At 40.8% G+C, this 15,790-nt stretch overlaps 1 protein-coding gene across 2 annotated transcripts in view; it reads left to right on the top strand.

Moving 5' to 3' along the window:
• The window catches only part of ABCA1 (ATP binding cassette subfamily A member 1), a 162,848-nt gene that overhangs the window by 91,793 nt on the left and 55,265 nt on the right, over nucleotides 1-15,790 (top strand). For both annotated transcript variants that reach the window (XM_060763658.2, XM_060763660.2), the window contains exons 9-16: nucleotides 2,250-2,490; nucleotides 2,737-2,876; nucleotides 4,831-4,947; nucleotides 11,787-11,975; nucleotides 12,476-12,681; nucleotides 12,770-12,946; nucleotides 14,031-14,253; nucleotides 15,419-15,640. In XM_060763658.2, the coding sequence (XP_060619641.2) occupies nucleotides 2,250-2,490; nucleotides 2,737-2,876; nucleotides 4,831-4,947; nucleotides 11,787-11,975; nucleotides 12,476-12,681; nucleotides 12,770-12,946; nucleotides 14,031-14,253; nucleotides 15,419-15,640 (1,515 nt within the window). The remainder of the gene's footprint in view (nucleotides 1-2,249; nucleotides 2,491-2,736; nucleotides 2,877-4,830; nucleotides 4,948-11,786; nucleotides 11,976-12,475; nucleotides 12,682-12,769; nucleotides 12,947-14,030; nucleotides 14,254-15,418; nucleotides 15,641-15,790) is intronic.

Raw genomic sequence — 15,790 nt, 5'->3', positions numbered from 1 at the left:
CCCTAAAGACCAAAGAACTCCAGCTGGAGAATATCTAAACCTTTACTGGTAGGTCCACTCGGTGCTTCGAGATGCAGTTCGACCCGGTAGCGGAGCCCACATCAGTAAGGGTTAAATTACAGTCAGCCTGGGAGAAGTTAAAAAGGGGATTTTCCTTTAAAGTAAAGAAGAAGTTATTGAAGACAGTTGCCTGTCCTTCATGGGCAAGATTAGGAAGCCACCAGTTGCATAAAGCCTGGAAGCATTTGTTTAGCTTTATTGAAGAAAGAGAAGTTTCTGTTTGATTGTTCATTACTAAAAGACTTTGTTATACTTCACAAGCCATCTAAAGGTCATTTGTGGTGGAAAACCTCTGAGTACTTCTCCTTGGGCCCCCTGACTTCCCGCTGGGCAAAGGTTGCACGTCCTGTTCTAAAGGAAATTCTTTACAGGCCCAGCACACGACAGAACGTGGATGTTTCGTCGTGCTTTTGATTGACAACTCCTATGACAAATGGCCTGTATCATGACTTGAATTGTCATTCAATCTGATGTCCTATATTATATTAACTGATCCTGTTAATTTGCTCTGTTTCCATGATTTTTCCTATGTCGTTATACATTGTCATCTACCTTACTAAACCACTTTATCCTTTAACTAGTTCAGGTAGTGGTTTTCCTCCCCCCCCTCCAAAATTAGTCTGCTGTTATTGTTGTTGCTAGCTATTTTTGTTATGTTGTTTTATGCTGTTTTTATGCTGTTTTAATTGTTATTGCTTTATTTTAAATGTATTCTGCCTGGGCTTGGGCCCCATGTAAGCTGCCCTGACTCCCTTCGGGGAGATGGAGGTGGGGTAGAAAAATAAAGTTCTTCTTCTTCTTAAGTTTTTAAAAATTAGTAGCAGCACCATGACATTGTCTACTCAGTAAAAGTTGGCCCGTGTGCTTTGTCTTTATCTGTATCCAGGCTACTATATTCTGTGCTAGCTGAATATTCTGAACAGTCTTCAAGGGCAACTCCATAGAAAGTTCAGGGCAGTAGCCAAGCCTTGATGTTATCAGATTATTAGTAAACGAGGCAAAATCTGCTTAGAAGGCTGTGGACTGTGCATTGTCTTATATCTATAAAATATACACCTAGACCTTAGTCATTTCTGACATCTCTGCTTTTAATGAATCCAACCAGATTTCTTATATATATTGCAATGGTATTCCTAAATCACGATTTCTTGAAACAGCCGATATTATCAAAAATGTATTTTCCCCCTAGAAGGACAGACAGTGGGAAAAATAAGATGTTAGATTACAGCCCAAGTTTTGAACCTATGTAAATTCATGGTGCAGAGGCTTATTGCCATGGGTATTGTCAAAAAAAAGCAAGGACTTGGTTCTCTCTCTTCTTGAACTGTTGTCAGCTCTTGTACCATCACACTAGCAGTGTCTCTGCTCCCAAAAGACCTTGGTTATTTCACTTTTTCTTTTAAATGAAAGTGGCAGACCAAGGCAATCAGGATTTTGCTGACAGAACTATCAGAATGCCTGAATAGTCTCCAATTTTCGTCCTGTCCACATGATTTAAGCAGCCAACTATAAGCCTTTAGGACAGAGTTTTCCAAACGGTGTGTTGTGACAAGTTAGTGTGGTAGTTGCAATGTGTAGGTGTGTTGCATGTATGAGCGTCTATGGAATAAATGATATATTTTAAAAATGTAAATGGACAGCTTTCATGAGATATATTGCATCACCATACATTTGTTTTGACCAGGGACAGCTTGACCAGGGCCCACTTTGACAGGGACCACTCTCCAACATTAGTACCAAAAGGGTTACAAATCAGTTTTTGGTCAACTTTAGATTCAGTTTGGGGTGCTGATTCAGAAAATTGCATTGGATAGACCACATCAGCTCTAATTTCCGATACAGAACATATGCCATGGTCAGTGACAGAGAAAGAGTGGCAGGCGGTGTGAAAGGAGCAGAAATAAAATAAATAAAGAAGTAGGAGGCTCGTGGACCAGATTTTTGTTCTCATGGCCCACTGGTCATCCGCGGCCCACAGGTTAAGTACTAGAGACTAGTACTAGAGACTGGACTAGAGAGTAGCTTGGGGCAAAAAATGTGGGGTTTTTTTTTTTACAATCTGGTTTCTAGTGGGGGTTCAGGCCCCCAAAATCTTATGGAGGTTAATGTGACACCCCGCTGCCCTCAATAGCCCAACCCTGCTATAGTTGAATCTTGAGTGTATTTTCCTCTTTGTTTGTGAACTATAGTTGGTGAGCATGAAAAGCTGGAGTGACATGAGACAGGAGGTGAAGTTCCTGACCAGTGTGAATGCTACCAGCCCTTCTGCCGAAATTTACCAGGCAGTGTCCCGAATTGTTTGCGGCCATCCTGAGGGAGGGGGATTGCAGATCAAGTCTCTCAACTGGTATGAAGACCACAATTACAAAGCTTTCTTTGGAAGTAACAGTACTGAAGACGAAGAAGCGGATTTCTACGATAATTCTACCAGTAAGTAGAACTCACTGAGAGTGTGCAGATGTTTTATTTTGATGCATTGTCGAAATCCCTTTAGTGGTCTAAGATGCAAGAAGCAGCAGGAAGCAAGAGGTGGATTGCCTATATTGGGTAAGCTGTCAGAGGCTCAGGTGGGAAGATAATGCTTGCGTCCCATATTGGAAGAAAGAAAGGAGAGTGGGGGAGAATATCCTGAATTGCTTTGGCATATTTCTCTTAAAACAAATATTTCTCTTAAAGCACCCTACTGCAATGACCTAATGAAGAAACTGGACTCCAGCCCACTTTCCAAGATTATATGGAGAGCTCTCAAACCTTTGCTTGTTGGCAAAGTCTTGTACACCCCAGATACACCAGCAACAAGGGCAGTCATGTCTGAGGTAAGAACCCAGCACTCAATCCCAATTTACCACCCTTTATCTGGAAATCACAGTATGTCACAGCAAATGAGATCTATATGCTGGATTTCTGGAAATAATAATAATAATAATAATAATAATTATTATTATTATTATTATTATTATTATTTTACTGACACAAAAGCACAGTATGTCACAACAAATAAAATCTGTATGCTAGATTTCTGGAAATAATAATAATAATAATAATTTTATTGACAACAAGCATAGTATATCACAGCAAATGAGACCTATATGCTGGATTTCTGGAAATAATAATAATAATAATAATAATAATAATAATAATAATTTTACTGACACAAAAGCACATTATGTCACAGCAAAGAGATCTGTATGCTAGAATTCTGGAAATAATAATAATAATAATTATTATTATTATTTTATTGACAAAAAAGCACAGTATGTCACAGCAAATGAGACCTATATGCTATATTTCTGGAAATAATAATAATAATAATAATAATAATAATAATAATTATTATTATTATTTTACTGACACAAAAGCACAGTATGCCACAGCAAATGAGATCTTTATGCTGGATTTCATATCACAAAATCACAAGTCGAACACTTCCCAAGCATCTAGGACTGTGTGATGTATTTTTGAATGATGCGCGCAGATCCAAGTAAGATGGCCTTTTGAAGTTGACAGATCGTGATTTTGTCAATGTTTATTGTTTCCAAATGCCAGCTGAGATCTTTTGGCATGGCACCCAGTGCGCCAATGACTACTGGGACCACCTGTGCTGGTTTATGCCAGAGCCTTTGCAGTTCGATTTTGAGATCTTGATAGTGGCTGAGTTTTTCCTGTTGTTTTTCCTCAATGCGACTGTCACCTGGTATGACAACATCAATAATCCAGACTTTTTTTCTTTTCCACTATCGTGATGTCTGGTGTATTGTGTTCCATTATTATTATTATTATTATTATATTATTATTATTATTATTATTATTATCATCATCATCATCATCATCCAAAAACCTTCTTTATACTTTTGCTGCTGAAAGCTGCCTGTGCCCATGTAATGTATATTTTTTAAGGAAGGGCCATAACTTAGAAATCAAGTCCCATAGAGTTTGGAAGTGTTACTGCACAGCACTACAACTTAAAATATTACTATGGGCAATATGTCCATTGCTAATGTGATCTGGGAGATTCTGGAAGCTATCATTGAAAAATTCCCAAGATTTTCTGGAGCAAAGACATATTCAGCAGCTCCAGTTGAAGGATCTCAGGCAGCAGCAGTGTTGGGATTCTTGCCCTGAAATATTGTGTGCGTTTCCATGCATACAGAAACATAGAGGGGCCTAGTGAGCGGAAATTTTCAGGAGGAGGGGAAGTTAAAATGAGTCAGAAATCATCAGGAGCCTAGGTTGGTCAGTGTTTGTTTATGCAACACTGTTTGACATCCACAAGGCCCTGGGTCACATGCTCCATTTGCTGACCGACGCAATTTCTTAAGAACAGCCAGTGCTTTGCAGTTTTAAGTAATACAATGATTTATAATTATTGCTTTTTCAAAGTTACATCTCTCTCTTTCTCTTGTATTTTTGGTGGTGATAATCTGTACAGAGTGTTATGTGACCCAAAGAGGAGTATCCGAATAAATCAGAACTTGGAGACATTTGTTTTTGGGGCACTACAAATCCCAGAGGTCCCCAGCCATGTTGGCAATTGAGAAATTCTAGTTAAAAATTCTGACAAAATTAATTTTCTTGACTAAAGACAAAAAAAGACAAAGAGAGAGATGTTCAAATTAGTTTTTGTGTTCTAACCTCTGGGATAAAATGCCAAGGTTGTGGGCTTGAAGAGATAAAACTATTGCCAATCCATAAGAAAATCATTTTTCGGCTGGTGGTTCGGCATTTTGGTGGTTTTGATAGTTACCTTTGTCCCCTTTGCTATCCTGACAGGTAAACAAGACGTTCCAGGAGCTTGGTGTCTTCCGTGATCTTGGAGGGATGTGGGAAGAGATAAGGCCAAAGATAAAATCTTTCATGGAGGAAAGCTCGGAAATGGATCTGGTCCGGGTCAGTATGCCATAACTAGTTGTTTCTCAGGTGACATGGAATAGAAAAGGTCCTGTTTACAAGAAGTGACTTAAATGTGTTTATTTTAGGATTGTGGTTGGCACTTTGTCCATTAGAAAGTACATACATATTTGTGTAGCAGCTCATTTCTTGTATCCAGTCTACTTGTATTGGGTATTTCTTGCCTGATATGCAATGTAATAATGTCCTGGGATGGAAAGAGAAGGTTCTTTTCTCTCCCTCTGTCTACCCCACTGCTTCTTAAACTGTGGGTCCCATTGCTAAATGGGGTCCCATTTGCACAATGTTGGGGTCGTGAAAAAATTGGCAGCAGTAAAAGGTTTCTGATGGCACTCATTTACACAAATCTGTTAGCAACAACATAGAGTATTGTGGTGAAGTGTGAGTTTTAATCTACAGTTATGTATAATAATAGATAGGTGTTTAAAAGGGTAAGTATTTAAACTAGCATAATTGGGGGATGGTAGCCAGCTTAGCTCACTCGGAGCTGAGTTGCCATGAAAAAAGGGGTGGAGCCAACTGCCACTTGGCAGGGCAGCCATTTTAAAAAAGTAAGTCTGTAATCAGCGAACTACAGGGAAGGCTTGTTCTGTAGTGTGTTGAGAACCAGTAAGGTAGTCTGTGGTCTAAGAACTACAGGGAAAGGCGGATTCTACTGTGTTGAGAATCAGGAAGGTTTTGGCTTTTAGCCTGTGTAGGTTAGATGGGTCAAGTTGACTTATTTATATTATTAGTCAGTGTATGAGCAAAAGGGGCAGAGAACCCTAATAAGAATCCTTAGTGCAACAGAAATAACATAAGGAAAAGATAAGCTTGTACCTGAAGTAATCTGTTAAAGAAAGAAACACATTTGGAAGGAAAATAAGTTTGAAACCTGTTTAGTGGAAGGAATAGACCTCTTAAGAGTTGGTTTATGAAATGTTAAAAATGTAACCTCTGAAGATATGTGCCTCTAAGAGTTAAGATACATTGAAACCACCAAGCTTCAATAAGCTATATACTTCAATAAACTTGTTACAGTTTCTTCCAAAGTCAAGTCTCTGTTACAAATACTTTCAAGTTAAGCATTGACGAAAACGCAAATCAATATCACAAGCTATTAGTTGTGTTATCAATTTAATAAGTCCTTACAAAGTGGTGGCTCCTTTACAAACCGTTACAAATTGATGGCATCGTTATAAACTGGGTGCCATCTTTACAAGCTGGTGGCCTCTTTACAAGTATTCATAATGGAGTCTGCAGAAAATGTTTCAGCTATACTCCACAAAAAGGAAAATCCACCTGTTTAGCAAACCTTTGCAAATGCTGGTTTGTTATCAGTCAATGCTTGATAGTTATCTATTTTATATACCTATACAGTGTATAGTATACACCCATGGTTGTAAAAAAAATATATCTCAGATGGAAAGGGGTCCTGAATGAAAAAAGTTGAAGCCCTCCTCTAGACAACATTTCTTCTCTTCATCATTTTTTGATGTGCCAAGCAGTCTGATTTGTTGTGCACAACACACAGACCGTGGCCATGTATAAATCAACCTCCCTCCCCTCCCACATGGCTGCTGTGACTGTACACCTGCCAAGGACATGGCTCAGATGAATGCGAAATGAGGGGGATATTCAAGTTTAGGCAGGCTTCACATTCTGTTATGCTGAGCGCTGCTCTAATCACATTACATGGGGCTCTGAACTAGGGAAGAATGTGATTAAATATTACCTCACCCACTGTAATGCAGGAAAGAGGTTCAGGTCCCAGCCCATTTGTCACTACCCAACCTTTGTTGAAATGACCAGTAGATTTAATTAGGCATTTGGGATAGTGACGTTAGGTGATCTTAATCTTTAATATTGCAGGACAGGCTGAAAACCACCCAGGCCAATATCAACGGAAGCATTTAATCTGTTTGATATTTAAGGAGCCAGGGTTTTTGTAAAGGCTAATTTGTTAACACTTATATGAGGATACTGAGTTCAATTTCCTTATCAATCACTGGGAAGAAAAAAGGGGAGAATCCCTCCTTTCATAATATGCGTAAGCACCAACTAGGCACTTAAGATAGTCTGGGGAGGCCCTGCTCTCAGTCCCGCCTTCTTCGCAGATGCGACTGGCAGGGAGAAGAGACAGGGCTTTCTCAGTGGTGGCCCCTCGGCTATGGAACGCCCTCCCTAGGGATATCAGATTGGCCCCTCCCTCCTAACATTTCGAAAGAGAATTAAAACCTGGCTGTTTGAGCAGGCATTTGCAGATACAGTGTAACAGGTTAATTTAGATCCACAGAATGATGGGACGACATGACAGAAAATGATTTTGATGAGACGCTGAGGACTTGTGTTTTATGGTTTTGATTGTTATATTGCATTTATATGATCTATATTATATGTAGTGTTTTAATTATATTTTATGTTTTGCGGGCATTGACTGCCGTCTGTAAACCGCCCGAGTCACCTTCAGGTTGAGAGAGGCGGTATATAAATATAGTGAATAAAGAAATAAATAGTAAATAATCACATATATTTCTTTGGAAAGCCTAAGAACTTGTATACATCCAGAAAGGCAGAGCAGATATTTTGCTTAACTTGTAGACTGAGGATGCATCTGCACCACTTTAACTGCCATTGCTCAATGCTATGGAATCTTGGAAGTTGCAGTTTTACAAGCCTTCTCTGCCAGATTGTGCATTGAGTTATGACAGTTAAAGTGGTGTCAAACTGCAGTAATTTTGTAATGTAGGTGCACTTAGAGTTTGCCTAGGAAAACTTTCCAGCCAGTTCCCTCGCATTTGGCAGCCACGCCAATTTTCAGTTGTGACAGAGTAGGAAACATGTTCAGGTTGTAGCATTCTCAAAAAGCAGGCTATTTGTTTGGCGATCACAGGAACACAAAATGTACTACTGTGAAGTTTTGTTCCAGAGAGAATGTAAACCAGGTTCTCCAGATGATGACCTGTTTTTTCCTCAGCTGGACAGCATCCGTTGTTTATGTCTTCCTTCCTTTCCCAACCCTGTGTAGATTGATAGTGAGGAAGAGAAATGGGTAGACCGTGGTATGATATTGTAGCTTGTTCTAAAGTCTAACAGGGCAGGCGACAAATAACCCTGGGTGTTAGCAGTGACTGTACATCTGGCAACCGGTTATACATCCACACTAAATGAGAATGTTTTAGTGCTATTTTTCTTTGTTTGTTTATTGCATGTGTTAGTCATCCAGTAACCTAGTTTGGGGGAAATAGACCTTGACATTCAGGAATTGTAGTTGCTGGGATTTATAGTTCACCTACAATCACAGGGCATTCTGAATCCCACCAACGATAGAATTGGGCCAAACCTCCCACACAGAACCCCCATGTGGGCCACAGCAACGCATGGCAGGGGACGGCTAGTAAAAAATTTGGAGACTGATGCATCACTGTCAATATTTAAATGATCAAAATGTTGTTGTTAAAAGATTTGGGGAAACAAACAAAAGTTCTTTTTATGGATATAATTATAACAGTAATAACACTTTATTTATATTCCACCCTTCTCCCTGAAGGGACTCAAAGCACATTAGAGTACATGTAAGTAGGCACAGGCAAACATTCAATGCCTTATTACAATGGATTACAATGAGACACAAACACAAAGGCAAAGGCTTCTCCTTTCCATGGAGGTGGTGCTCAGCTCTGGCTCTGGGGAAGGTACTCTTTCTCCATTTCCAAGCCATGGAGCTCGTGTCCATAGAAACCTGGTTGTGTGGCCACCATGAACTGCTTGGAGCTCATTTCTAGAGGTTGTTTTCAGTGTCTATATTAAACATCTACTACAACCATACCTTCAAATTTGCTGGGGTTAAGTGCACAGGACCCCTGAAAAAGTGAAAAATCCACAGATCAGAAAATGTTTTCTTTTCTTTTTAAAGTATTTATTTATCGTGTCATCAGCAACCAGACATTTGTATTACATTTTTAACAAAAACAAACAAACAGACAAAACACAGAATTTGCAAGCTTGGTAGTTGATCTTTTGACCAGTATCTGGCCACTTGGAGTTCCTCTGGTGTTGCCGCAAGGAGGTCCTCTATTGTGCATGTGGCAGGGCTCAGGTTGCATCGCAGCAGATGGTCTGTAGTTTGCTCTTCTCCACACTCGTATGTCGTGGACTCCACTTTGTAGCCCCATTTCTTAAGATTGGCTCTGCATCTCGTGGTGCCAGAGCGCAGTCTGTTCAGAGCCTTACAAGTTGCCCAGTCTTCTGTGTGCCCAGGGGGGAGTCGCTCATCTGGTATCAGCCATTGATTGGGGTTCTGGGTTTGAGCCTACCACTTTTGGACTCTCGCTTGCTGGGGTGTTCCAGCGAGTGTCTCTGTAGATCTTAGAAAACTATTTCTTGATTTAAGTCGTTGATGTGCTAGCTGATACCCAAACAAGGGATGGGCTGGAGATGTCACTGCCTTGGTCCTTTCCCTGCTACTTCCTGGCAGATGTCAGGTGGTGCGATACCGGCTAGACAGTGTAATTTCTCCAGTGGTGTAGGGCGCAGACATCCCGTGATAATGAGGCATGTCTCTTTTTTAAGTGAGAGAACATCTCTCTGGGTCTTCTCTAGTATGCCTCTTCAGTCAACTTCTATTTTCAGCTTCTGCTAGAAGTTGACCACAGACTTGCAATGGAGGACCTAGACATTACTAGAAAGAACATTTTAATAAAACATGCGAATAATCAGATCTGCAAAAGTCAAAGCTGCAAAGAAGGGCCAACTTACAGCCTGAAGTTTAGGTGCTTGAGTGAGCAGTACAATGCATTTGTTGTACTAAAACAACAACAACAACAACAACAACAACAACAACAACAATGTGATAAATTTCTAGTGGTAGGGCCAGGGCCGTAGCCAGAAAAAAATTTCGGGAGGGGTTGAAATTTTCGGGGGGGGGGGTTGAAATTTGGGGGGGGGGGGGTTTGAAACCTACCTCCTAGCTCATGCTGAAGCAAAGAGCACAGCAGGGGGCAGAGCAGAATTCAATAGCCTGCAGCTCCACCCCTGTCAACCACCTCCACCAAGTCTAGCCTCCTTAATGAGAGCATTCAACACCCCCCCCCCCCAAACTCGGTTGCTTCACTACATCAGCTATTGCTGCAAGTAATGACAGTGTGAATAAATTGTCAATATTTGCCTGAGATAGTGCTTGCAGTTCTGGAGGGACTCTTGATTTTTTGTATCTCATAGACTTAGCATGGGGATTTTGTTAACCAGTTAAAATTCATGAGTAAACCAGGTTTTTTTAAAAATCTGAAACATTTCGGGGGGGGTTTGAACCCCTAAAACCACCCCCTTGCTACAGGCCTGGGTAGGGCTATCCTTGTAGATATGGCTCTTTGAACTAATGACTGTAATTTTAGAGATTTATGCTTAGTTACCCTGGCACCAGACGGTGGTCTCTGGACACTTGCACAGTGTATCAGATATTATATAGATTGTAGGTTAAAAGACAAACATTCAATCTATGTCCACTTTCTTGTAATTTTCTATTTGTTTATAATATGTTTAGCACAAGATTTAGGCTAAACTCCTATAAACAATTCTCTGGAGGGGAAATCGCATTAAACTCAGTTACTTTGGAGTGAACATAAATAAGAATTCATGCATAGTGCTATGTGTGATGATCCATGCTGGCTGTTTCATTATTATATGGTCTGTTTCCTATAATATTATTACCCAGTTGTGCCAAATCACTTCTTTGCCTCATCTTAGAGCAGAGTGTCTTTTGGACTGTGCTGCCCGTAACAACAAGGATCCAAATCAGATTCTTTCTTCCTGTAAGCTCTCTCAGTCTACAGTACAGAATTTACTTGTTTGTTTTCGGTAATCTGGCATCAGGATTTTCTAGAGATGCTGTGGGAGGCTGCCACCTCGTGGAAAAGAATCATGATAGTGCTAAGTGAGCTTCTTTGAATAGAGTGGGATCAGCATGTTGTTGTTGTTGTTCATTCGTTCAGTCGTTTCCAACTCTTTGTGACCTCATGGGCCAGCCCTTGCCAGAGCTCCCTGTCGGCCGTCACCACCTTTAGCTCCTTCGAGGTCAATCCAGTCATTTCAAGGATGCCATCCAACCATCTTGCCCTTGGTTGGCCCCTCTTCCTTTTTCCTTCCATTTCCCCCAGGATCATACTCTTCTCTGAGCTTTCCTATCTCCTTATGATGTGGCCAGAGTACTTCATCTTTGCCTCTACTATCCTTCCCTCCAATGAACAGTCGGGCTTTATTTCCTGACGTATGGACTGGTTGGATCTTCTCGCGGTCCAAGGCACTCTCAGCACTTTCCTCCAACATCACAGTTCAAAAGCATCTATCTTCCTTCGCTCAGCCTTCCCTATGGTCCAGTTCTCACATCCATAGGTGACAATGGGGAATACCATTGCTTTAACTATGCGGATCTTCGTTGCCAGTGAGATGGCTCTACTCTTCACTGTTTTATCAAGATTGATCATTGATCTTCTCCTAAGAAGTAAGCGTCTCCTGATTTCCTGGCTGCAGTCTGCATCTGCATTAATCTTTACACCTAGAAAGGACAGTGTTGGAGTTGCAAGTGTTTGTTGCATTCTGGTTGGCCTCTCTATTGTGGATACTGGATTCTGTTTTATTTAAATGGAAACAATTATGTCATCATTCCTCGCAGAGATTTAGTTTTCCTACTTATGTGTTCTGTACACCAGTGAAATAACAACATGCTTGAGTCTAAAGTTGGAAGACTTACGAGTAACTCTGTAAACAGTTGCTGATAACTGTTTCCTCCTTATACAAGGGCAAATTCATCTAATCTTTTCCATCATGTTGATTCATTTCAGACATTATTGCAGAATAAGTTATATTGGAAGAAACACTTGATGGGCTCAGATTGGACCATTGAGGATGTTGCCCTGTTTTTAGCAAAGAATCCAGAGGATACTCATTCCTTGAATAACTCTACTTACACCTGGCGGAAAGCTTTCAATGAGACCGACCAAGCTGTTATGACCATCTCCCGTGTCATGGAAGTGAGTCTGTTATTGTTGCTTGAACATTGGATTGTTGCTATCATCTTTAAGAGTGGTTTAAAGCATGTTATTGATATGATTTATTCATCAAGACCATTTTACTCTCCCCAATTCCAAGTTGATTCAGGTATTCCCGTAGTTGTTAGCCCCAGCTAAAGTAAACCCACTGAGTCAACAGAAACTTTGTAAAAAGGTAAATGTTTGATCTCTGGGCCGTTCCAGCAAGGCCATATATCCCAGAATCGGATCTCAGGTTTTTGGTATATCCCAGATTATCCGGCACTGTGGACTCATATAATCCAGTTTAAAATAGGAAACCTGGGATATAGAGCCTGTCTGGAAGGGCCCTCCAGAAAACTACTGTAGTTGGGGCTAAGAACTAGACTTAACCCATTGTAATTAAATTCATGAAGCTTGGCATAAACAACTTTAGTTCAGATCTTTGCTTCTAAAAATAATTCCATCCCACCTTCTGATTCTATTATCTCTTGCCATTGCAGTGTGTCAACCTTGACAAGCTGGAACCTGTGCCTAGTGAGGTGCGCCTGATCAACAAGTCCATGGGACTGCTAGACCAGAGAAAGTTTTGGGCCGCCATTGTCTTCCCTGAAATTGCTCCTAGCAGCGCAAAGTTGCCCCATCATGTCAAGTACAAGATCCGGATGGACATAGACAGTGTGGAAAGGACAAACAAAATTAAGGACGAGTAAGCATTCCTCAGAGAACTCCATGATTACAGACCCCAGCATGTGGGTTTCTAATAAACAGTCTATTGTTTTTCTGCTTTGGTGTAGGTACTGGGACCCAGGTCCTCGAGCCGATCCTTTTGATGACATGCGTTACATCTGGGGAGGATTTGCTTACTTGCAGGATGTGATCGAGCAGGCAATCATCCGCACTCTGACAGGCTCTGAGAAGAAAATGGGTGTCTATGTTCAGCAGATGCCCTATCCTTGTTATGTGGATGACATGTAAGTGACAGTATAAAGAAGTAATAGATTAAAATTGTTATTATGCACTGTCTTTATGTTTAAATGCACTATAATGCTTCTTTTTTGCTTATCAATGTATGTATTTGTATGGCATCGAATTGTGCCGACTGTGTATACCACCCTGAGTCGCCTTTGGGCTGATATGGGCGGGATAGAAATAATGTAAAGAAATAAATAATAAATAGATTGGCATAGTTGGTTCCTCTTTGTGGAAGAATTAACTAGTGTTTTAGGGGTGATTGCTTTTGGATGAATTTAATCCAGTCTGTAGAGACAATAACAGGGGATTCGCGACCATAACTGCTGCCATTTTCTCAAAGATCATATTGTCTTGGGAAAGAAGGTTGCTTTAGAACAGTGGTTCTCAACCTGGGGTCCCCAGATGTTTTTGGCCTACAACTCCCAGAAATCCCAGCCAGTTTACCAGCTGTTAGGATTTCTGGAAGTTGAAGGCCAAAAACATCTGGGGACCCCAGGTTGAGAACCACTGCTTTAGAAAGCTTCTCTAAGCCATCTCAGAAGGAATAAAGGTGTCAAAAATGGTGGCAGGTAATCTTGCTACAGTAGCTTATTCTTGTGTACAAAAATGATTTTAGTGATGAGACGCTGAGGACTTGTGTTTTATGGTTTTCATTGTTCTACTGTTTTTATATTATCTGTATTATATTTTAACTATATTTTATGGTGTTGGGTGCATTGATTGCCGATTGTAAACCACCTCGAGTCACCTTCGGGTTGGTAAATAAATAAATAAATAAATTCAATACAATACAGAAAGCAAATAAAATATTGTTTATGCCCCAATGGAGATATTATGTCCTTCATCTCACTATAAAAAGGCCTAGTATCTCATAGCCATTCAGCGATGATAGTAGCCTATTGGAAGGGAAATCCACAGGTGATAGGCCTAATTCTTTTTAAGATGCCACCCATTGCCAATTCTTGGGGGAATGAATTACAAGTTGCATGTAGAAGTATTTACTTTTGTCTGTCTTGATCCTACTTCCATTCCAAGAGTAAAAGTCAATGACCTTCCCTCCTTCCCTTTTGCTTTGCCCTTCAGATATCTGCGTATCACCAGCAAATCCATGCCCCTTTTCATGACACTGGCTTGGATCTATTCTGTGGCAATCATTATCAAAGGAATTGTGTATGAGAAGGAAGCCCGGCTGAAGGAAACAATGAGGATTATGGGCCTGGACAATGGCATTCTCTGGCTGAGCTGGTTCATTAGTAGCTTCATCCCGCTTCTCATGAGTGCAGGACTCTTGACAGTGATCCTCAAGGTGAGCATTTTTGTACTTCAGTAGTCCTTACAACAACTCTGTAGGGAGACGGCTGTTTTTAGTCTTCATATTGCAAATAGTCATTAGAGGCTGAACAGTGATGGTGTCCTGTCCTTCAAGCAGTCTAATAAATGTGTGACACATATGAGATTTGAACAAGGAGTCACATTTAAATTATGTTTGAGAAGATCTCTTGGTCTGCTGTGCCCCTTAATTTAGCCTCTGAAGGTTCCCAGTAGCTCTGCCCCATTTCCACAAAGCCTTACGTCCATCAAAAGGGAGAGGTAGGCTCCAGAGTTTGCTTCAAACTCTCTTCACTTTCTCTGCGCAAGGGAAGTAACGGGGAAGTGAAGCTAGCTCCTGAAAGTGCTGGTTTGGAGAAAATCAACTGGATATGTTTGCATTAATGTGTGGAGAAAACCATTTTCTCACTGATTCATGGTGACGGCTAGGTAAGAGTTGTTAGGCTCGTGCAGATACTGTGCCAACTCAGAGGTTTGTTATTTTTATCATTGTCAGTGTGGGTTAGTTGTAGAGAGAGGCTTCAGTGGATTTCACTTCCCTTTTCATTAAGGTCTGGGTAAGGAGGAAGGATCACCTCACCTGCAATTACATCATGCGAGCTCACAGTTGACTATACAGTACATTTTAAGAAATGGAGACCTCTGCCATGGCTTGTCAAGGGAGTCATCCTTACCCAAAGGCAAATGGTGCAACCCGATTATTATATTCTTAGCCAGATAACCCAGGGTAGTACACTATTCTACTATGAGAAAGTCAGTGTGGCACAGAGATGAGAGTGTTTTTGCACATGAGCTCCTTAATGGTGAAAGGAATGCAACAATGATTGCGGAGCCTGGGGGTGACTGAGCTTGCTTTCAGAAATAGCACAGAGGATTCCAGGACACTGTCCCTTTACTGTAGGCATGTCCCAAGGATGGGGTGACAGTTGCAAACATAGGATTCAATGTTGAAAATACAGGGGACAGTGAGATGGAATCAGGCCTACCTGCTCCCATCAATATATATCTCTGTGATACATCTTTATCTTTACTTGTTCATTTTGAAGAATCTTAGGGGTTCTCATGAAGGTGAAGATGATGATAATGATGGCTCAAGGTTATAAACATTTCCTGACATTATGACTGATCTTCTCTTTATCCAGAAAGGAAACTTGCTGCCTTACAGCGACCCCAGTGTGGTGTTCGTATTTCTATCAATCTTTGGGGTAGTGACCATCATGCAGTGCTTCCTCATCAGCACCCTCTTCTCAAGGGCCAACTTGGCAGCAGCTTGTGGGGGGATCATCTACTTTACCTTCTACTTGCCTTTTGTGTTATGTGTTGCCTGGCAGGACTACATCAGCTTCTCTCTAAAAATATTTGCAGTAAGTAAATGGGGAATTGGTAGCAAGGTTGGGTTTGGTGTCTTTCTGGGAACATTTATGGGAAGGTGAACGGTGGACAAACCTTGTCCACTTACGTTATTAATGTGGTTCCTTCTTCTTCTTCTTCTTCTTCTTCTTTTTATTATTATT

The sequence above is a fragment of the Anolis sagrei genome, chromosome 2 (genome assembly GCF_037176765.1).
Source record: "Anolis sagrei isolate rAnoSag1 chromosome 2, rAnoSag1.mat, whole genome shotgun sequence".
Taxonomy (NCBI): domain Eukaryota; kingdom Metazoa; phylum Chordata; class Lepidosauria; order Squamata; family Dactyloidae; genus Anolis; species Anolis sagrei.
This window is presented reverse-complemented; position numbering and strand designations above follow the sequence as displayed.